General features: G+C 46.0%; 1 protein-coding gene across 1 annotated transcript in view; it reads left to right on the top strand.

Annotated features, from left to right (window-relative positions):
- Window positions 1-5,442: 5,442 nt before the first annotated feature.
- Window positions 5,443-22,796, top strand: part of SPRED1 (sprouty related EVH1 domain containing 1) — a 52,718-nt gene continuing 35,364 nt past the window's right edge. The window contains exon 1 of the mRNA XM_083167140.1: window positions 5,443-5,766. Coding sequence (XP_083023266.1) covers window positions 5,744-5,766 — 23 coding nt within the window. The 5' untranslated portion in view covers window positions 5,443-5,743. The remainder of the gene's footprint in view (window positions 5,767-22,796) is intronic.

Genomic DNA, 22,796 nt, shown 5'->3' with positions numbered 1-22,796 from the left:
CTCTCATTGGTGGCTTCCCCCCCCCCCGCTCCCCAAGGGAGAAGGTACAATTACACCATCGGTGGCAGCGGCGTGGAACCAAGCCTAAAGAGGTCCCAACTCCAGCCCCAGGCCTCACTGACTCTCCCCAGGCCTCACTGACTCACTCTCCCCCTGCCCCCCAGCCCCCCCACCCCGACACTGGTTCTCCCACAGGAAGATGGTGCCGCAAATGGCTGCCAAGGAAAATGTGCACTCAGCCTACGTAACCCTATGTCTCCCTTGTGATAACCATACTGTCTCTGCTATACTGTGCTGTCTTGCTCTATTGTTACATACCTGGCTGCTGCAATGACCAGTGGTGCCGCTGATCGCTGCCTAGGCGCTGTGCAGTTGGCAGGTATGTGTTCCCTATGTGATAAATATACTGTCCCAGTTTATATTGCTACCTACCGGGCTGCTGCAACGACCAGTGGCGCCATGGATGGCTGCCTAGGCGTTGTGCAGCTTTGACGAGTATGTGCTCCCTGTGTGATAAATTGTACTGTCCCTGCTTATGTTGTTAGTTACCCACCTGGCTGCTGCAACGACCAGTGGCGCCGTTGATGGCTGCCTAGGCGCTGTGCAGCTCAGCAGGCAGGTGTTCCCGTGTGATAAATGTACTGTCCCTGCTTATATTGCTACCCACCTGGCTGCTGCAACGACCAGTGGTGCCGCTGATGGCTGCCTAGGCGCTGTGCAGCCCGGCGGGCATGTGGTTCCTGCATGTAATGTCTTAATGTAATGTATGCAATGCCCCCCCCCCCCTCATCCCTACCTGATGCTGCACTGTAATCCACAAAAAATTCCTAGTGTGCGCATGCATACATGGCCAATAAAGTTGATTCTATTCTATACCCGGAGACTTGGCTGTCTGCAGTGCCCGCTCTTTATCTGTGACAGAAGCTTGCCGAACTCTGACATTGTTTAAAGGGGTAATCACTTACAAGGCAAAACCGTGCACTGACAATGACCGTGATGATGCAGCGTGGCTATTCCGCTCCGCAGGTGGGATTTTGCCAAACAAGCACAAGTGGCGGAAACACGGCAATGCTGAGCATGGCTACATCTGTACATAGATCTTAGTTTCTGTGCAGGATCAAACAGCACAATGAGTAGAATGTTTGACTGACATGCAGAAGGTTATGGGTTCAAATCCTGGGTATATCAGTATATTGTAAGGTGTTATTTACTAAAGGGTATTGTAATTGAATAAAAAAGATCTCTCAAGTTAAAGAGCATGAATATGGCATAAAGAGGATTAGTATCCAAATTTACATTTTTGCAGTTTTCTATAAATATGTGTTCAAATAATATACTGTATTATTAATCATTTATTATGTGGGAAGAAGCATCTTACAGCAGCATGGACTTCCTCTGGGATCAGTTTTGTTATGCCCCTTCCCCATGAATTTATGCCCCTCCTGGAAAAATGGGGGCAATTCTCTTTCGGCACAGGGCACCAAAAAGTATAATTTCAGCTTTGGGTAAAGCAATTGATCTGGTATAGGTAAAGCTATCCAGGACGCAGGGGCAGACTGACCATCAGGACCAGACTAAGGGCCTGTAGCTGAAAATAATCAAGAGTCTTTTATGAGAAAAGGAGGAGGTGACAAGGTCTAGGTGCACATTGACAAAAAGTCTACGCAGTCAAAATGTCGACATTTCAATGGCTCGAGAAGTGGGGAGGAAGCGACAGGAGGAGTGGGGGCCATGCTGCAGCCTCACTCGTCTGAACTGAGTGTGCATCATTAATGATGTTGACTGTAAACACTAGGGGCCAGATGTACTAAGCTTGAAAAGTGGTAAAATAGAGAGTGATAAACCACCAACCAATCAACTCCTAACTGCCATGTTACAGGCTGTGTTTGAAAATTGACAGTTCGAAGCTGACTTCGTTTAGTACATCTGACACTAGATGAGATTAGGGGTGGCCATAGACTATCGATGATTCAAAATCATCGAAGGATTATGGTCGATGTCAAATACTTTTGCCATCGATGGGGGAGAACCAGCATGGCAAAACTGAAGTTTTGCGTTTGTTTATTTCAAAATACCAGGACAGGGAGCATAGCCCCCCCTCCAACACGTCAAGCTCCGCCTACACATTCTGATTGACTCGCGGCCAGTCAGTCAAAGAAAATGGATAACCATCGATAGGTAAAACTATCGATGGTCATCCATCACATAGTTTACTATCGATGGCTGGTTACAGTATCACCATAGATGGCGACTGCACTGATGGCCATACCTTGTAGAGATAAAGAAAAAGATATGACCCAGAAGGACCGTTCTGAGCAATATCTGGAGGGGGATCTTTCACAATGGAACAGTCCTTATTTTGTTCCTCTCTATAGAATTCAGTCACTTTGCAGTGCTTCCCTATAGGCTGCTGAGATTTAGAAAAAACTTAATTTTCTGGTGTCTACACAGCAGCAGCAGCAGCAGCAGCACGCCTTGCAGTACAGATGCATGCATTCACTGTGGAGCAGATAGGAAAGGGTTATGCTGGAGAGTCCATTCCGCCTCCTCCAAGCTTTCATTGGAAACCAGTGCTGGGTGATTCCTCCCACTCCTGCATTGCAAAGCATGAATGCAGACGATTCCCATTCTCATCTCTCACACAGGCCTTCTCCATGGCCTGCACATTAGTCTCTGCTCCCAGGCATCCTTCTGTGCAGAAATATCCCCACTCCAGCCTACCAGTGTCCCCAGCATAACACTGAGCACAACACCTACTGTTGCTTTACTCTCCTTATTCATTTTTTGATTGTATTTGTGGTCTGACGGTGTAAGGAAGTGATGAAACATGGATTACCAGACAACATGGCTATTATGCATATTTGTATTAAGTGTCAGGGGTGGGGGGGTTTATAGGTTTCACAGCTTGTAGAGAGATAAAGTACTCGCCAATCAGCTCCTAACTGCCATGTTACAGGCTGTGGAGGGGAAATGTATCAAAATTTGGAGATAAAGGGGATTCTCCCAGCCCTGCTCGTGTATGGGTCATTAGCTCCACCCACTAAAGGTCGACATGCATAAGTTCAACCACTGAAGGTCGACATGGCTAAAGTTGACACCTGAAATAGGTCAACATACTTAAGGTTGAAATGGATGGAAGGTCGAAGAACTATTAGGTCAACAGTGTCTAGGTTGACAGTCAAAAGTTCGACATGAGATTCTCACTTTTTTTGACCCGAATGTCAACATGGTCGACATGGACAGCGTATCGGTGCACCATGTCCCCTTTAAGCATGATGCCTCCCTCCGCTCGGCACAATATTCTGTTCTCCCTCCACGCCCTAGCGGATGGTGGGGCATGAAATACCACCTGTCAGCGATAAAAAAAGTGAAAAGCCCATGTCGACCTTTTGACTGTCGACCTAGACAATGTCAACCAAATGCTTGTGTCGACCTTCCAACCACGCCGACCTTAAGCTTGTCGACCTATTTCAGGTGTCGACCTAAGCCAAGTCGACTCTTAGTGGCCGAGCCCATGCATGTTGACCTTTTGTGTGTCGACCCAACGGCCGTATACCTCCTGCTCACCCTGCGAAAGTAGGCGTCTGTGGAATATACGAATGTCAACGAGCACAGATATTAGAGGTGCACAATCACCCACACAGCAGGCCCCTCTGTTTGGAGCCACGGCCACCTATCTGTCGTATACGTAATCCGCCCGTGTTATATAATCCACCAGCTCTCGGGACAGGATTTCAGGGGTGATTGTAAAAGAGAGCCCTGTTTTAAAACGGTGATAGACTGAGACAAACACGATCAGAATGTGAACCACAAATTATAGAAAATACTTTGCTGCGGAATCCGCGCTCGGGTGTGGAGAATTTACAGAGAAATATTTGGGGGCAAATAAGTTGTTTAAATTCTGCTCATACATTTTACTCTGCAGATCCCGCTCTAATTTATTACCCAATGTCCTGTCCTTCACGGTGCGGATGACTTATGACAGCTTGGTCACCAAGCAGACACTTGTTGTCATTGCTAGTTGTCGACCAGTTGCTGTAGGTTACGGCACATTTGCCCTTTTATTAGTAAATTAGCAACCAATAATATTGAGAATTAGATTGTGACTCTATTTGTACACAACAAGAACATTTTATTTCTGCGGGGCAGTTTTAGGGGGGAAGCAGCCAGTATCCCAAGAATTTGGTCACTAAAGCAACCATCATTTATCTATTGCACCCTAAAAAATGATAAACAGAATCTGGGGGCTGTATCAGGCCCATTTGCAGATATTGGTGCACGAAGAAATGGTTTCAAACTACTCAGACTAGTCGGCATACACCCAGACACAGCCTTACACACCTTTCACATCGCACAAAAAACCTGGGTCCGTCCCGGGTCACTGTGCTGTGTGAAAGGGCCTTTTAAAAAATCCTGGGTCCAGCGACTTGACAGTGTGAACACGTAAACGGGTGGAGCGACCCGGGTCCCATTCCCTATAAGGATGCGGCTGTCAGCAGGATGTATCGCAGCAAGGATCAGAAATAGTTTGACATGGCTTAGATTGACAGAGTTGGAATGTCGACACAAGCATTAGGTCGACAATGGCAAGGTAGATAGTCAAAAGGTCAACATAAGTTTTTTAACTTTTTTGTCCCAAATGTTGAAATAGTGTACCGCGTCCCTTCACATGGCTCACTATGCTCGGAACACCATTCTTTCATCCGTCCATGCCCTAGTGGATGGTAGGCCATGAAATACCTCCTGTTGGCACATGTCTGCAAACTAAAAAAGGTATAAAACTTATGTCGATCTTTGGACTGTCGACCTTGCCATTGTCGACCTATTTTCATACATCCCAATGCTCAGAATGGCCGCCCGCGCCTAAAATTTTGGGGCATGGCCTACTGATTGCATCACTGTCACGAGGCCACACCCCCATTTTGCCGCTGCCTGTGAGAATAGACACAGCGTCTATTCACAGATGACTCCCAACTGCCTCCTCTCTCCCCGCCGCGGCCCCGGGTGGGATGTGGCAGGGTTCCCAAAAAACGGGACGTTCCCACGAAAATCGGGACAGTTGGGAGATATGTATTTAATTTGTTGACATAAGCTATGTCGACCCTTCAGTGGTCAACCCGATGCATTGTCAACTTAATGTGGCTCGACCAAATGACCATATCCCCCATTCATAGAGACCAATTAGATTCTACTTATTTATTTTGCACTTTATTGAAGATATTATATAGAATCTGGTTGCTATGGGCAACATCCCATCTTCAATAGAACTCCCATTTTAGTGAATGTACCTCTATTAGTATCCCCTAATTCTCCTCCTCTGGCATTAGACTATGCCCAGCAGCAGGGACCCCCCCTATGTGTCCCGCATGTACTCGGCGCTGCTGGTGTGTGCTGTGTGTGTGCACAGGAGCAGCCTCCCTATTCCCACCCCGGTGGAAGGAGGGGAATGAGGAGGTGGAGGGAGGAGGAGGAGAGCCCGGCCAGCGCAGGCAGGGAGGTGGGGGCGCTCTCTGGATGCAGCGCACTAGCTGCTGGATGCTTGCTGCAGGATTGGCCCGGCTAGGAGACGCTTCCCCGCTGTGTGCTCGGGTGTGCTGGCTGCGGGAGGGCGTCCTGCTCGGATAACCCTGCCATCGCGACCCGGGACCTATCATTGACCACCATGCGGCTGTCCCGGGAGACTCCCAGCGCCCCGGCCGTGCGCAGGCAGCTCCGGATCGGTGCCCGGTGAGGGGGGGCGACCATGAGCGGCGAGCAGGAGCCAGAGTGAGTAGCACCACCTGTATTCTGCATAGCCCCCTACCTATACCCCGGGCCTGGCACTTCTCTACAATAGCTAAGCATGTATGTATATATATATATATATATATATATATATATATATATATATATATATATATACACACACACACACACACACTACGCCTGTGCCACTTTATCGCACACATGTAGACATTGGCTGCACAGGGAATGCATTGTAGTCTTTTGCAGATCCTTTGCCTGTTGCAATGTGTGTTGTGTGTTCCTGTGTTCCTGCACACTGTATTTCTCTGTACATGCCCACAGCATGCTCAGAACTATTATGTATGTCTTACATTTTGCATTGTACTTGAACCACCATGCAAGTGACACACGTTTTGCATGTGGTTCAGTGGCTCTGTCACATCCACATGTGGGACAGAACTTGCCAGGTTCCAGGTGCTGTGCGAAGCCTCCATGGTTTTGCCCCAGTGCTGGTCTGTTTCTTGACTTCTTCTATAGGAGTTTTATGGTGGTCACTTACCGTATGTCTGGATGGTAGCGGCGCAATGTTGGGCCAAGGGCTTGTTCGTTGTGATGCCAGCGCCTGTTGCTCTAAGGTGCGCACCACGGGGCATGGATATGACTGGCAAAATGGTGTGATGTCGCCTTTTTTTGTTCTGTATGGTTGGGTGTTGTGTAAACGTCCAAATAGAATTCGGATATTTGGCCTAAATTGCTAAAAGAAGATTTAATTATTTGTGCCATGTATAATAATAAGTCCTAGATGTTGGCCAAGCAATGATGTGCCACTACTGTCAGCAGGGTGCCCATGGTGGCATACAACCGGGCCCAAGAGAAATACATTTTTGGGAAAATACGCAAATAACTACAGACACAGAAATCTGGAACTTGTAATCATGCCCTGATTGTGTACCAGCTTTGGTGGCTCTTTATCTTGTGAGCTGATTTCGGATTCTTCGCAACGGTGCAAAATATAGCACGCCATTTAGCAGTACGCAATTTAGCAGTGCGCCATATGGTCTTACCTGCACCCTACCATTGCAGGTGCTTCGGAAGTATTTGGCCTGTTTGTAGGTCCGCCGGCATTGCATTTAAATTCTAGAACATATATGTTCCTCATATGTTTTACATTTCCGACGCAGTTATGTGTTTGTGAATTGGTTGGAAATTAAATTCAGGTTTGCTTGTAGGGTTTGCTGATAGATATAGAAATGTTTTCACCTATTAATTTTATTTATATGTATCTATATATATATATATATATATATATATATATATATATATATATATATCTATATATAATTTTTATTTTTTTATTTTTTAGTGTATGTCTATTTCTTATGTATCTGTTGTCGATATGTCTTTAAATGCACTGCATGTATGTGTTTTTTTGTTCATCCTTGCGTGTGCAAATGTTCATACATGCATGTTCCCTTGGCTCTGGCTGCAGTGTGACTCATACAGTCATGTTACATTGCTTCCCGACTCCATACACAGCATAGTAATTTGTTCAAGCTGTCTTTAGGAATGGTTAATTTCTGGGCCCCGTCAGCTGCATGTGTCTTTCGTATTAAAAGTTGCATGCAATTGACATGTCGCAGTTATGTTCTCCAGATAAATATGCAATGTGACATGTTGCATTCTAGTGTGGTGTATGTTTTTAACATGTGCACTTCACACATGGTGTATACTGAACAATTATTATACAGCGTTATGTGAAACAGCAGAAGTGTTTTTATATTTTGCGTTATTATTATGTGTAAAGCTGTTTATTTCTTTTCATTTGTTGTTTTATTACTGTTGCATTGTAACTTTTTTGTGTTGCATTTCCCACTCTGCATTGATGTGGTGTTTTATATGTTGTTGTGATTGGAAAAGCAGGTTGAGTTCTGTGCTTCGGACACTGGCTTTAAGGAGGTGACTCCAAAGCTCAGATTCTGACAGAAAATCCTGAACGTCAGGACTGAATATGATTCTTTTATTGTGCTCTGTTCTGCTGCTGATCCCTTATTGCCTTTATATGTCTGTTTAATCCCTGGGTAGCTTGTGCTATTGTGTGTAATAAGTGTGCCGTACCCTGGTGATAAAATGTCAGCACACTGAGGGCTGTCTGTGCTCTTCTCCAGGCGGCCATGTTGTGCTGCTGTTTTGTGAATTGTCCTCATTTGCATAGCAGGATCCCATTCATAAATTGCTCCCTGGCTATTTAATACCTTTTACATGTTCGGGGAGCGTGCAGAAGGGGTGCAAGGCTGCATAACTAGGGCATAATGGTAAAAGGGGGTGCAACAAGCCAGGGGGAGGAGAGGCGATGCATTAGTAGGAATGAGGAGAGGTGGGAAGGACGACTGTATTACACACACTTGTTCACAATGGCATATCCTATTACACACACAGAATGTCTCATTGTTCTCCAAGCTAGAAAGTGATTTCTCTCTGTATACCATTCTGTTTGTTTAGGGATCTGAGCGACATATCCGTGTGTAGATGCATGCTTGTCTTTGTATACTGTATTAAAGTGTGTGCGTATTACACACAAATATGTGTGTAGTATATATTTGAATGATCTATCGCAGCATGTTGGTGATGGGCCAAATAGAGATTAATATGGGCATCATACTTTTTTTTTTTTTTCATCCTGGGGGTGCCGTGAAAAATAATGCTCATAATCACGGGCGCCTTGATTCAGGAAAGTTTGGAAACCACTGAGTCAGGGTAGAGCACCAGACCAGCACTCAAGTAAAGAATCCTCACCATTGGCAGCAGGTGCCCAACGGCCGTTTCAGCTGCACATCCGTTTTACTTCAGGGGAAGTTTTCAAATCTCCCTGAAGAAAACTGATCTGCAGCTGAAACGTCCATTGGGCACCTGCTGCACCGTTTAGAATGTAAGTTCTCACGAGCAGGGCCCTCTTCCCTTATGTTCTTTTCCTTCTCTAATACTGCTTATACATCGTAAAACGCAGGTTCACACTTTGAAACGGGTCAGTCCCGGCATGAACCTGCATTTAGGGATGTTCACATCCCCACAGCGAACCGGCATTATTGACGGATTGACATCATCCGGGGGCACGGAGGGGAGTCAACGTGTCATCTGGGGCGGGGGAGGAGGCAGCACTTAAAGCTGGCACTGCTCCAAGCGCTGCCTCCTCCATAGTGTGAACGGAAAACGGGTCGCTCCACCCGTTTAACCCGTTCACACCGCCAAGCAAGACGGCAATGAACCGGTAAGGACTCAGTTCATATTGCCGTGTTGCTACCCATTTTCGGGACATGGTAACCCCTTTCACATTGCACTAATTACCTGGTCAAACCGTCTTGTACCCGGTAATTAGTTGCGATGTGAAAGGGGTATTACTTAAATCATCTACGATAGCATCAAGTCCCGTCGTTTTCTGCCCCCCTGATTCAGCGATGTTTGTCCCTTGTACCACTTCCATATTGTATAGAGCTATCCGTCACTATTTTGCTTATTCGTTCATGTACACTGTAATTGGGCGTTGCGGCTCCCTTGTGGCGCCATATAAACACTAATAAATATATAAGGTACTTGTGTACTATCACGGCGCCTATCGCATCGCAGGCCATAAGGCATGCGATGGGATGCGACGAGATGTCCCCCGATGTCTTACAATGTTAAAATTGTATAGCATTGTATATGGCATACAATGCCATACAATGCGATGTGATGCGATTTTAAATTGTATAAGCACCCTAATGGGGGCTTACAATGTTAAATGCACCCCCATGCCACCCCCACTATGAACGTGAACCCGAAGTGCGAGACCGCGAGGGGCGGCGGTACGCGTCCTCCGACCTTTTCATACCCCCACTATCCACGTTGGCGTGGAGTTGATTTTATATAGTGTGGCGAGCCACCGAGCCCGAAGCGTGGCGAGCGCAGCGAGGGGACGTGGAATACATGTAAAGTAATACACGTGCGCTCGCCACGCATCGGGCTCGGTGGCTCGTTACACTATATAAAAACTCCACGCCAACGTGGATAGTGGGGGGTATGAAAAGGTCGGAGGCCACCCCCCGCGAGGGGACGCGGAATACATGTAAAGTAATATGCGTCCCCTCGCGGGGCTTGCTGCGCTCGCCATGCTTCGGGCTCGGTGGCTCGCTGCGCTCGCCACACTATATAGAGTCAACTCCACGCCGACGTGGATAGTGGGGGTATGAAAAGGTCGGAGGACATGTGCGCTCGCCAAGCTTCGGGTTTACGTTCATACTGGGGGTGGCGTGGGGGTGCATTTAACATTGTAAGCCCTCATTAGGGTGCTTATACAATTAAACATCGTATAGGGGGATTATACAATTTTAAATTGCATCGCATCGCAGTGCATCGGGTGTATGGCATGCAATGTGATAATATCGTGGGCGCCGTGCTAGTACACAAGTACCATATATAATGTATGTGTGTTAGAATATATTTATAGTAGGTGTATGTGACAAAGTCATACATGATTTTTTGAAATTTATTTATTACCAGTTTCTTATATAGCGCATACATATTCCACAGCACTTTACAGAGACTATTTGAACATTCACATCAGTCCCTGCCCCAGTGGAGCTTACAGTCTATATTCCCTACCACATGTACACGCACACACAGACATTCTAGGGTTGGCCTACCAGTATATTTTTGGATTGTGGGAGGAAACCAGAGTACCCGGAGGAAACCCACTCAATTACAGGGAGAATATACAAACTCTGCACAGTTAGAGCCATGGTGGGTTTGAACCCATGACCTCAGCGCTGTGAGGCAGTAATGCTAACCATTACACCATCCGTACTGCCCCAATATGATGAAAGGCATTTGGGGTCAATCGACTTATGCCAGGACTGAGGCTTGTAACACTGGGCCCGATTCAGACATTATCAATGCTGTGCGAATTTGCACAGCGGACGATTATAGAAACACTTTGCGTGCATATGGCCCATAGTACGCATGCCTATAGTACGCATGCCTATAGTACGCATGCCCATAGTACGCATGCCCATAGTACGCATGCCCATAGTACGCATGCCCATAGTACGCATGCCCATAGTACGCATGCGCGACACCTGCTAGCAAAGAAATTCTGTTACTATTTTTTCTTTGCTAGCACCTGGGAGTGGTAACCGGACGTTTCATGGGGGTGGTTAAAAAAACGCAGGCGTATCAGAAAAAAACACTAGGCATGCCTAGGAAGGTGTGCGACATCAGCGTCGGGTAGGATATGCCTAGATTCCAGGGCTATTCCTTACTTGCGATGAGCGTATACATTAAATTCGCAAGCCGGCCGGGGTCTACCGGATTGCTGGACATCGTAAATTCCCGGCTTTTGCGATCTGGTCTGAATTAGACCTCTGTTCGGATGCAGGTGCTGCTGATTTGCCTGTGAATGTATTGATGAGTTTGGTTTTGTGTGCTGTTGGTGATATTATTGTTACTATTACATCTACTGTGAGTTTTAATATCGATTTTAAAGTAAAGCGAACTGGTATTAACATACTTGACCATTGTTTGCCTTCCCTTCTCTCTTATCTCTCTCACATTTTTATATATATATATATATATATATATATATATATATATATATTATAGTGTGCATCTGTGTCTCTCCTTCCCTATATTTTACCATCTCACTGTCTCCTTCCTCCTCCTCCTCCATTCCCCCCCTCCTTCCCGGCCTCTCCCTCCCTCCATGCCTCCTCCCTTTCTTGTTGACACAGCTATGTGGGAAATATGGGAGCAGGGAGGCCTGTGAGTCACGTGACCCCCTCCTCCATTCATAAAATACCTGTCTGTGTGTGTGTGTGCGTGTGTGTCCACCACCATTCACACAGCACACTGACTGCAGCAGCAGGCCTGGCAGTGTGCACAGAGCTGCAGGGGGCTGCCCTGGGACTAGCGCAGGGGCTCATTCATGAACATAGAGTATAGATGGATGCACTTGTGTCTGATGGAGGAGGAGCCGGCACCTGGGTCCTCTCCATTTTTATTAATGAGGGCAGATGCCGCTCTGAGGCTCTGCACAGAGGTGTCAGCCACACACAAACAAAGCATCCGCCTGTGGTAATGATGGCAGGTTTGCAAGCACTTGGATATAAAAGCACAGGTGGGGAGGGAGATGCAGCTATGTGCTGTATTGTGCTATTAAAATATAGCAAATGGGCAAAATATTTTGCACATTAAATTAGACCGGCAGTGGGAAATAATTTGGGGCAGCGTTTTTTAGCTAGTTGCATAAGGCGGATAATATTCCGTATAAGCTTAGAAGCTATTGTTACAGTTGTGGTATTCTCTTCTCACTGAGGGATAATTGCATTTAATTTCAATATGCAAATGATTTTATTACTCTACTGAATTAAAAAAAAAACCTGGGCCGTATGCACTAAGCTTCAAAAGTAATAAAATGGAGAGTGATAAACAGCCAGCCAATCAGCTCCTGCCTGACATTTCATAGACTGTGTTTGAAAAATGTCAGGCAGGAGCTGATTGGCTCATTGTTTATCAATGAGCCAATCAGCTCCTGCCTGACATTTTTCAAACACAGTCTGTGAAATGTCAGCATTTTTCAAACACAGTCTGTGAAATGTCAGGTAGGAGCTGATTGGCTGGCTGTTTAGTACTCTCCATTTTATCACTTTTAATCTTAGTGCATCTGCCCCCTATCTGTATTGTTGCTAGGTGACTATGGCCCTTTAAACAAAGTCCTTGCAGCATGCACTCGGTCAGTTTCTCGTCCAGTTTCAGTTCTTGCTTTTTAGGTTTCCTTAGCAGAGCGGAGACGCAAGGCATCTGAAAGCCAGGGTGTGGGTATCTGGTTTGCAGTCGCCATTGCCAGGGCCGCAACTAGAGGCGGCTAAGAGGGCAATAGCCTCGAGCACCAGATTTGAAGGGTGCTGAGAAGCTATATGTTAAACATCTGTCCCGCACTCTCCCAGCCTCCAGCCAGCACCTCACTTGTGTGGGCCATGGTCCGCAGGCCCCCCCCCCCCCCCTACACTCCCACCCCATTGTCACTTCTGGCCGGCGTAGGAATCACAATGGTTTAAATGACTCACACCTTTTAAGGGATATAAGTATATAATACTACCCCATCTCCTCTACAAATTACTGCCTTGCCTCGGGTTCCCAAAATCCAAGTTTCGGCTCTGCCCTTGGGCCAGTTGCATTGGCAATAATACATCAGACTCGTTTCCCTACTGTTCATATTACATTTGGAAAGCGTTATAGTGTGACATATTTTTTTGTAGTACTTTGTATCCGTGATTGGATCCTGTTCTAGTTAACAGAAATGCTTGGCAGGCCCAGAATCATGTCCACTGATATTGCATCAGTAGTGAAGAATGGGTATATTTGTAATGCTTTGCTTCGCTGTTTTAGCTTTTTGCCCATTTTCTACACACTGTCAGTGGGCTTTTTTTTTTGTAACAATGGAGCGAATTATTCTTAAATTACAGTACTCAGTTTTTTTATGCTTCATGTTACGTGAATATCAATATATTTTACTTGTCCTTTAAGTCCGAAATTCACATTCATTTGTTTTGAATTTATAGTAAAAGATCTATTGTCTGTCCACTGTTTGTCGACAGACAAAAGGTTGACACGTGAAAAAGGTCGACCTGGTCTAGGTTGAAACAAACAAAAGATCAACATGGAAGTGGTGTAGTTTTTAGGTCAAAATCTGTCGACATAGACATCGTATTAGTCTACTGCATGCCTCGCTGTGTTCAGCACAGTATTATATTCACCCTCCCTGCCCGCTTGGATCAAAAAGAACAAGTTGATGTATAAAAAAAATAAATAAAATCGAAAAAATCTTATCTGCCTGTGTCGAACCCGAGTGATGTATCACGGTGGGTGTAAGAAGGACCGATCAGGCCCCACCATTGGTCACAAAAATTGTGGCTTTTGAGCTAGATGTATAAAGCTTCAAAAGTGATAAATTGGAGAGTGATAAACAGCCAGCCAATCAGCTCCTACCTGTCATTTCAGGCTGGGTTTGAAAAATGAGATAGGAGCTGATTGGCTGGCTGTTTATCACTCTCCAATCAGCTCCTATCTCATTTTTTTAAACCCAGCCTGAAATGGCAGGTAGGAGCTGATTGGCTGGCTGTTTATCTTTCTCCATTTTATCACTTTTTTAAGCTTGGTACATCTGGTCCTTTTTTGTTATATTCAGATAATACACCCACCCCCAGCATTGATTTTTAGGCTGAAAGTTCAAGAAAATATTGGGATGAATTTATTTTGCATCACTGGTACGTTGCTCCTGGGTTAGGTCCCCAGGGAGATGCACCCCCCAGTGACAATTGCCCATGCCTAAGTGGTGGCAAACTGCTTCTCCCAAGTTGTATTGGGCCTGTGCTGTTACCACACGCAGTAACGCCACCACTGACCCAAGCCACTGGTTAAGAAAAATTATGTGGAGCTCCAGTCTTCTCCAATTGTAATGGTCTGTGACGTAATTGTGATTATTTTGGTTTAACATAGTGGCAGGTAACTCAGTGCTGTACAGTAGTGCGTTGAATAACAGGCTAATTAGCATTGTTTTCAGTAGACTGCCCCGCCCAGCATCAATCACTTTCTACATGGATAACTAAAGGCTTGGCTTAAACAATGTCACCCCCAGGTTGCCAGGAGAAACCATGTACCCTGCGCTAGGCAGCATTCGTTATGGTCACTGTCCTTTCACAAGACGCACCCAGCCAGGAGAGGTCATGCTGGGTACACATTAGACCACAGGTTCTCAAACTCAGTCCTCAGGACCCCACACAGTGCATGTTTTGCAGGTCTCCTCACAGAATCTGAAGGGAAATAATTAGCTCCACCTGTGAATCTTTTAAAATGTGTCAATGAGTAATGAGTGCACCTGCTGGGTGACCTGGAAAATGTGAACTGTGTGGGGGCCCGAGGACCGAGTTTGAGAACCTCCGCATGACAATGGACCTTATTCTGGTCTGTTCCCATTGGCCCGTTTAATCGCACAGGGCCGATATTTTGCATCTGCGCATGTACAGACGCATTTCTGCGCATGCGCGGACGCAGGGTACACGCAGCCAACATTGTAGGCATGGGGGAGGGGTGGCGGATCAGCGGACTCGCCCATGGGAACACCCAGCATTTCACAGGCGCTCCAATGGAAATCGCCCGGGCACCAGTGGCAGGCAGCTGACATCACCAGCTGCCCGCCCACTTTCTTCAAAATGCCCACACACTTCTAAGATTACCTCAGAGCAACCTTACATGTGCGTGTGCCTTCCACATCATTCGATGGTTGGCGACCATCGAATGATGTGGGTGTTCCCCCGCAGTCTGTGAATGGATGTTTATGTTAAACCTCCATTTGCAGCCAGTGCGTGTGAACACATGCTGCGAGGGGGGCGGTCGGCCCGGCATTTGCTTGGGGGGGGGGGTGGACTCACAGGGCTGCGAATTCGCAGCCTTGTGAATCAACCAGTGTGACCACCAATATGTGTACCTAGCAAGGTTGTGCGCGATCGGGACCCGGCGTGGGAATGCTTGTATTGACAAGTGCACGTGCGACGGATGGGTGGGTGAGGGAACAACTGGCCCAGCCTTGCTGACGACGCGTGGCAGAACGCATCAGTGACTTAGGGCCTTATTTTGGTTCACTCTTAGAGGCAAAATCCTTCTTAGATGGGTAAAACTATGTGCACTGCAGGTGGGGCAGATATAACATGTGCAGATAGAATTAGATTTGGGTGGGGTTTTTCTTCAAAGTGAGATATATATTGCAGTGTAGAAATAAAGCAGCCAGTATTTTCCCTGCACAGAAACAAAATAACTCACCCTAATTTAATTCTCTCTGCACGTGTTACATTTGCCCCCCTGCAGCGCACATGGTTTTACCCATCTAAGAAGGAATTTGCCTCTAAGAGTGAACCAAAATAAGGCCCTTAGTTTGTTCACACTTGACCAAATGCGAGAACAGTCATTGTCATTATCATGCATATCATTTAGGTTATCGTCTAGTGTGTGCGCACCTTTATATATTTTATACTCCAGTTTGTTCCGACTGGAAACGTATACATGGTTGCAAATTGGAGGCAGACGTGGAAATAATTCTGCAACGTAAGAATGCTTTCAAAAATAGCAGTGTTTGTTTGTTTATTTTTTATCAATGAACAAAATGCAAAGTGAATGCACAGAAGTAATATCGAAATCCAATCAGTTCAGCAGCAGTTCTCGGTAACTTGCAGAGTTTTTGAAGGAACCCAGCAGCGAGGTTGTTCCACACGTCTTGGAGAAGTAACCACAGATCTTCTGTCGGCACAAAAACAAAAACATGAAAAACTCATGTCAACCTTTTGACTGTTGTCCTAATGCTTGTTTCGACCTTCCAAGCCTGAAGATCTCAGCCATGTCGACTTATTTCAGGTGTTAACCTAAGTAAGCCCTGCCAACCTTCAGGGGTACACCCAATGTATATTAACCTTATTTGAGTCGACATAGTGTCCATATCCCGATCTTCTGTGGATGTAGATTGCTCAGATCCTTCTACTTCTTCCTGTAATCCCAGATAGACTGGATGATGGTGAGATCTGGGCTCTGTTGGGGCCATATCCTCACTTCCAGGACTCCTTGGCTGACGATAGTTTTAAATGATCTTGTCTGCATGTTTGGGGTTGTTATCCAGCTGCAGAATAGACTTGGAGCCAATCAGATGCCTCCATTTTGCTATTGCATGATGGTACCATGCCTCACTGCTGCTTGTAGACACTCATTGTTGTACCGCTCTGCAGGCCTTTAGCAAACAAATGGGCTTCTGTTATAGCCAAATACTTCCAAATTTGACTCATGAGTCCAGAGCACCAGCTGCCATTTTTCTGCACCCCAATTCCCGTGTTTTTGTGCATAGTTGAGTCACTTGGCCTTGTTCCCATGTCGTCAACCAGCCTGCCCGCTCACCAGATGTCATTACCTGGCGCAGGTTTGTGGACGGCGGGCCAGAGGATATCTCACTCGCTTGTGTGTCCTAGTCAGTAAGGCAGCAGGGACAGAAGGCTTCCCTGCCCGTCTCCGCTTCAGGGAGATGGGCACGGAATGGGGGCAGAGCAGTGAGATAGGCGGAGGGCTGCAGGGCTAACTGGAGAATGGGCCGCAATTCTTCCATGAAGACCACTTCTGGCCAGACTTCTCCAAACAGTAGATGGATGTACTCAGGTCCCCCTGGTTTCTGCCAGTTCTGAACTGGTGGCACTGCTGGACATCTTCCGACTTCGAAGGGAAGAATGCCTGATGCATTCATGCTCTAAGTTGCACTTCATACACTAAGACAAACTGAGATTTCTTGGCTGACCACTGTGTCTACAGTCCTCAACGTTGCCTGTTTCTTTGTGCTTGTTCAAAAGAACTTGAACAGCACATCTTGAAATCCCAGTCTGCTTTTAAATATTTGCCTGGGAGAGACCCTGCTGATGAAGTATAGCTACCTTGTATATTGTTGCTGTGCTCAGTCTTGCCATATTGTATGACATGTTAGGTGAAACTGTCTTCCACACCTCACCTTTGTAGCAGAGTTTGGGTATTTCTCATCCTCTGACACAGCTGTTTCTGTTCCAGTTACTGCCTGTGTTTCAACCTACTGCGATGATCATTATCATTATCATGATTGTTTAATCATTCACATTACTATAATCCTACAAAATTCATGACTGTGGGCAATTGTACCATACAAATTGATGCTGTTTTTGAAGGCAAATGGTAGTAACACCAAATATTGATTTTAGGTTTTACATTGGTTTATTCATGTTGTATTTTGTTATATAATAAAAGTTAATTTTTTTTTCTATTTTTGAAAGCATTCTTACTTTGCAGCATTTTTTCCCACACCTACCTGACATTTTTGCACAGTAATGTGTCTATATAATATGTGTATGCTTTGTGTTTGTAGATGCATTTTGTTAATATTGTGTTTACTCTGCCTAATTCAGACCAGTTTCTTAAATGAGCTACTAACACTTGACAATGGGGGGGGGGGGGGGGGGCACCCAAATCCGCAGGTAGCGGCAAGAGTTTGCAGGCACAGTTGCCCACATAGAACCAGCAAAGCCTGCATACCTTGAGAAAGATTATCCAGCCGACTTACTGTATGATATGGGCTCAAGTAATGCAAGACTTTCCTGCACGGCCAATTGGCTAACACTTTGTTTCCACTAAGACTACCCAGGCTTCTATAACCGATGGGCTATTAAGTTATATAGACTGGCTAGTAGCAGCTACACAAACGTCTGGACCTGCCTGGTCGTAATTGGCATCTCCACGATGGTTCTCAAGTTGGGTTCTAGTTCATGTTCGGCTGGTCTAGTAGGCCTTCCAAGACTGTTGGCCTTGCTGTTGTATGGACCTGTCAAAATCAGGGTGGCATTGAATTTAGTACCTGCTCCACGGCAAACAAATATAAAACATGGTTTTAGTGTTCGAAGAGAACCAGTGACTCTTATTCCCTTCAACTACGTTGTTTAGAAGGCTTTTGTATGGTGAACCCCTTTGTTTTTGTAACTTATAAAGTTTGCCTGATTCCATGTCCTTGAGTTGTACTGGGTACTCTCGGCCAACATGCACGTTGCCTAGAGGCTGGCCAGCTGGCACTGAAAGAGTTAAAGAGCGGAACATAAGCCCGGTAGCCTCCTCCCAGGTAATCATAGAGATCACCATGAAAGGTACCCCAACTGATCTGCAATATAACGAACCAGGAATTCAAGAGCAGGCCTAACCAAATTCCGACCTATGACCTAAACTTAAAATGACAAACTGGCTTGCAGATATGTCAGACTGCCTCCTTTTACATAATTGTTTCCACCCTGTTATAAAAATGGCTGCCTACAATCAAGGGCAGCCCTTTAATGTGAGTTAAACGGAGACAGCTGTCTCAGGCATGAGTATTTGGAGGGCAACCAAAATATGGTCAACTCAAAAAATGCAGACTTGTTGGAAAACCTTTTCTAGTTGGTTATGCTTGCTCTTGCTTGTCAGCCTTTGATCCGACATTTGTGTTTATACTCCGCGCCGGAAGTGTTTGATTATTGTCTCTTTCTGCGGTCTTTACTATGTCATTTTATTCTTTGTGTTGTATACGTAGCATGAAATACCTCCTGTTCTTTGTGATGCCGATGGCTGCTACCAGACTGCAGTTTCATAGACTGCTTAACTTAAGGCCCAAGGGAAATGCTGTGTGCTATTTAGCCTTGTTGTTCAGGAAATGTTAACATTCTTTCTCACCATATTAGGAATTTCTTTGGGCTTTGATTAAGAGTTTTAAATGTCACAGCATTGAAGAGTCATCGATGAGTTCTTGGCGCAACATCCGTATGTGAGGCTGGGTTTTGCATATTTACTGGAGTCTAAAATTGTAGCCTTTGTCGACAGGCAGCAATTTTGTAGTCTGAACCAATATCAATGACATTGCTTCCTATAAAATGGACTAGGAAATGATGACATAATTGAGGCATGAGACATTTGTGAGGCCTTTAGAATTCTTACACTAGGTTTGCATCTGAGTGATAAGAGGAACGATCCATGTTATTCAGCTAAAATAGAGTTCGTTCTAGCACCCTGCACCTTTCAAAACCCTCTTTGCTTCCTGGGTTGTCGCACTCTGATTTGGTGCCTCTAGCACAGTCTGGGTTGTATCTCACTATTGAGATACAGACAGAACTGTGCTGGATTGTTGAAGTGGCCAATTTCCATGCAGATTGCTGGACACATTGTATACAATATCGGGTCAGACCAATGTCTAGCAGCGCTCTGTGGTGCAGCATACTGTACATACAGATGGAGCGCCACTCAGCCAGCGCTGGAAGTTGCCAGATTCCCTTAGCTTGCTATCTGACAGGGACGCGCAAGAGTCTCACACGCACGTGCATCCCCGTCAACACAGCGGCGGGGAGCACTTTCCCTGCCCGTCTCCGCATCAGGGAGACTGGCAGGGTTAGAGAGGAGCTGGGGGTAGCTCCTTTGGGCATCGGGGGAGCTGCGGAGGTCTCCGTCCGAACACGCGAGCGCGCCCCCTTCTTGCGGATGGCGGCGGTTGGTGATTCAATCTGTACCATGCAATAATCAGACCAACCAGCTGAGAATTGTCTGATCAGCCTGGATATCGCACAATAGGCTTGATTCAGATGTGGAACCAGGTGCTATCGCTGCTGCTTATACGACGGCGACTGCAGCAGCATCATCATCGATAGCGCTGATCTGTTCGGAAGCACTCATTTTGAGGTTTGAAGACCCCTAAACACATACTACATTCTTAAGTATTCTATTGGTCATTTTGTTGTAAGAATAGCGGAGTATTCAGTGGAAGTAAATCTGACGTTCCTGATCTGTAGACTGTTCTGTGGGTTTAGTTTTCTAGTGGGAGATTTCATTTCCTGTTTTCCGTTCCTGTGGTCTTGCTGGTTGCATGACTTCCAGTGCTGGGGGCGGCTGGCTGAATACTGAAGCCTTGGCGATGGCAGGGGGAGAGAGGCGGTAGTGAGTGTTTGCACTGAGTCAGTAGTCTCAGCCTGTTATACAGTTCCTGAAAACCCAGCAGCTGCTGTGAGGCTGAGCGCAGCCTGGCTACACATGTGTGGGTGGATGTTCTCCCCCATCTGATTACTTGCTCATATGTTTCTGCTTGTGGGTCAGTCTTTTGATTCATCTTTTATTTGTTTCGTTAACCATTTCTGGATTTCCTGCCGTGACTAAAATCCTGTGCTGCAATGCATTTGGGGGGGGGGGGTGATGGTCTTATTTTCCAGAAAGGACCCTCGTCTCCCTTTATACATTCGCACCTAATGGGCTGAAGCATATATTCAATTGCATGTAACTAGTGACATCTCGGAGGTATGAGTTGGACAGTGACGTCACTGGTTCCGGCACGCAATATGTCCTCCCACCACTGTGTGTAGGTTCTGGGTTACTTTAACCCATACTTAGGAAGCCGGTTTCCCCCGTCTTGTTATTATAAGTAACGATGCTTAGTAGAAGCGGCATATTTTGTTTAGCAGTGATACTAATATGCCGTTGGTATTTAACATTACTTATGCCACCGGCAAGGCCCAGCCACGTCTTTCTTCCCACGTCAGCCGCCGCTCCGGTGCTGCCAGCGGCGGGCCGCTGTGTCATGTGCATGCGAGTTGGACAGTCTGTGCATTACACATCACCCGGTGGGGACTGGACAGTGCCGGGTCCCCTATGCCGCCAATGTAGGCCGTTATTACCAGCTATAGATGGCATAAGCAGTACAGCGACCGCTTAAATGGGGCCCCTAATACGCACCATCTTCAGAATATGATCTCTATTTGTGTAAAGGCCCCCATAGACTAAGTTGAGGTATCACATTCAGCCGTGCATGGGGTACCTCGTCAACTCCTCGCAGGGTTCCCACGAGTACCGTATGCGTTCCTTTTTTTTGCATGCGATGTTCGTATGCGATACCATTCACTGCCCCAGTATACAACAAATCCTTGTGGCAGCCATGGCAATCTCTGGATCCGATGCTCATGAAACCGCGCATCCAGTCGGAAGTCAATGACACACGATATGACTCTTTTCACACGATTGGTCGAAAGTTTGGGAAAAAGGGCCATATCGTTCTAGTGTATGGGGGCCTTTACCAGGTGCCAAATAGATTGGTTCTAATGTGTAACAAAGGGGTCTACATACTAAGCCTAGGAGAGGCTCCTACATGTCATTTTTCAAACACAGCCTGTAACATGGCAGTTAGGAGCTGATTGGCTGATACCGAATCCCATAACAACAAGTGTTCTACCAAATGTACCATGTTGGAAAACAAGCCTTCCATTGTCCTAGCTATAGAGAATTCCTTGCCAGTCACTTGTATTGTGTTTGTGTGTCAGTAATCTGGTACTATGGTGGCATTCACAAGGGACCATTATTCTGTGCGTATGCATGTCTCTACCTGTACCTGTCCAAGCTTCACGTATATGGCAGCTGTTAGAGCACAATTTTGTCTGTATTTCAGCACTAAAATACAAACCAGAGAGTGCTAGAAGCACCACAGCAGATAGCGACACCCCAGGTGGCCAAAAGGAACTGCAGGGTTTTTTGAAAGGTGCAGGGTTTTAGTTATCTGCGGATTGGCTCTCACACCGGCCGTTGTGTTATAATGTATGGGAATCCATAGTGTCTCATGGCTGTCTTGTTTAAAAAAAACTGTATTGTCAGTATAAAAGTGACAGTTTCCCTTTAACTACAAGTTCTAGAGAGCTGCCCTACCACCTAGCAAACATAATGCCACACCCCTGTACTGCCAGCCAGACCTTCTGTAATGCTGGAAACCAATGTAGCTCACAACCTGTATATGGCAGCAGAGAACTTGTGCGATTGGAGGACTATTCTTTTTTTCAATGCTCAGTCTCAATATAGTGCATTCTATACTGCGCAGACTGTCCTTTCCCTTGCTCAGAATATTCCATTTGTCAGATCAGGTTGGTGTGGCTATGCCAATGCTAACTGAACAACGACCTTCATTCAGCTTGCCTGTGCACAGGATCCTCCCAATTACAGATGCACAAGTGTACGTTATCAGTGCAATCCAAGGTACACAAGCGCAGCGCCATTATCCTGTTTGCATAAGAAAACATTTACATATTTATCTATCTACAATGATTGAAATGGAAATGTGGAAGTGTTGGTATGGAGAATGTTAGTGCGTTACAATTGAAGCGGTACTAGAAGTAACAGAATGGTACCACAGTATACAGGCATTATGTGTCCACTGTCCTAGTTACTGACAGGGTAGTCCCCTGGAAGAGATGGCACCAGGGAAAAATCCAGAGGTTTTGGCTACACTGCAGTTCAAAATTCAAATAGCGAAGGCCCAGCAACTGCCATTCCAAACTGCTCTCACTGTCAGTGGGTGTGGCTCCCCTATTTGAATTTGAACTGTGCTGCAGCCCTTCCTCTGGAGCCGCCACTGGTCGGCAGCGCTCCTGTGCTTCACCCCCACTCACTTCCTAGTGAAGTTGGAAGAATCAGGAGAATAATAAGGGGAGTTTGCTGTTACCATA

Source organism: Crinia signifera, chromosome 12, assembly GCF_055691185.1.
Source record: "Crinia signifera chromosome 12, ASM5569118v1, whole genome shotgun sequence".
NCBI lineage: Eukaryota > Metazoa > Chordata > Amphibia > Anura > Myobatrachidae > Crinia > Crinia signifera.
This window is presented reverse-complemented; position numbering and strand designations above follow the sequence as displayed.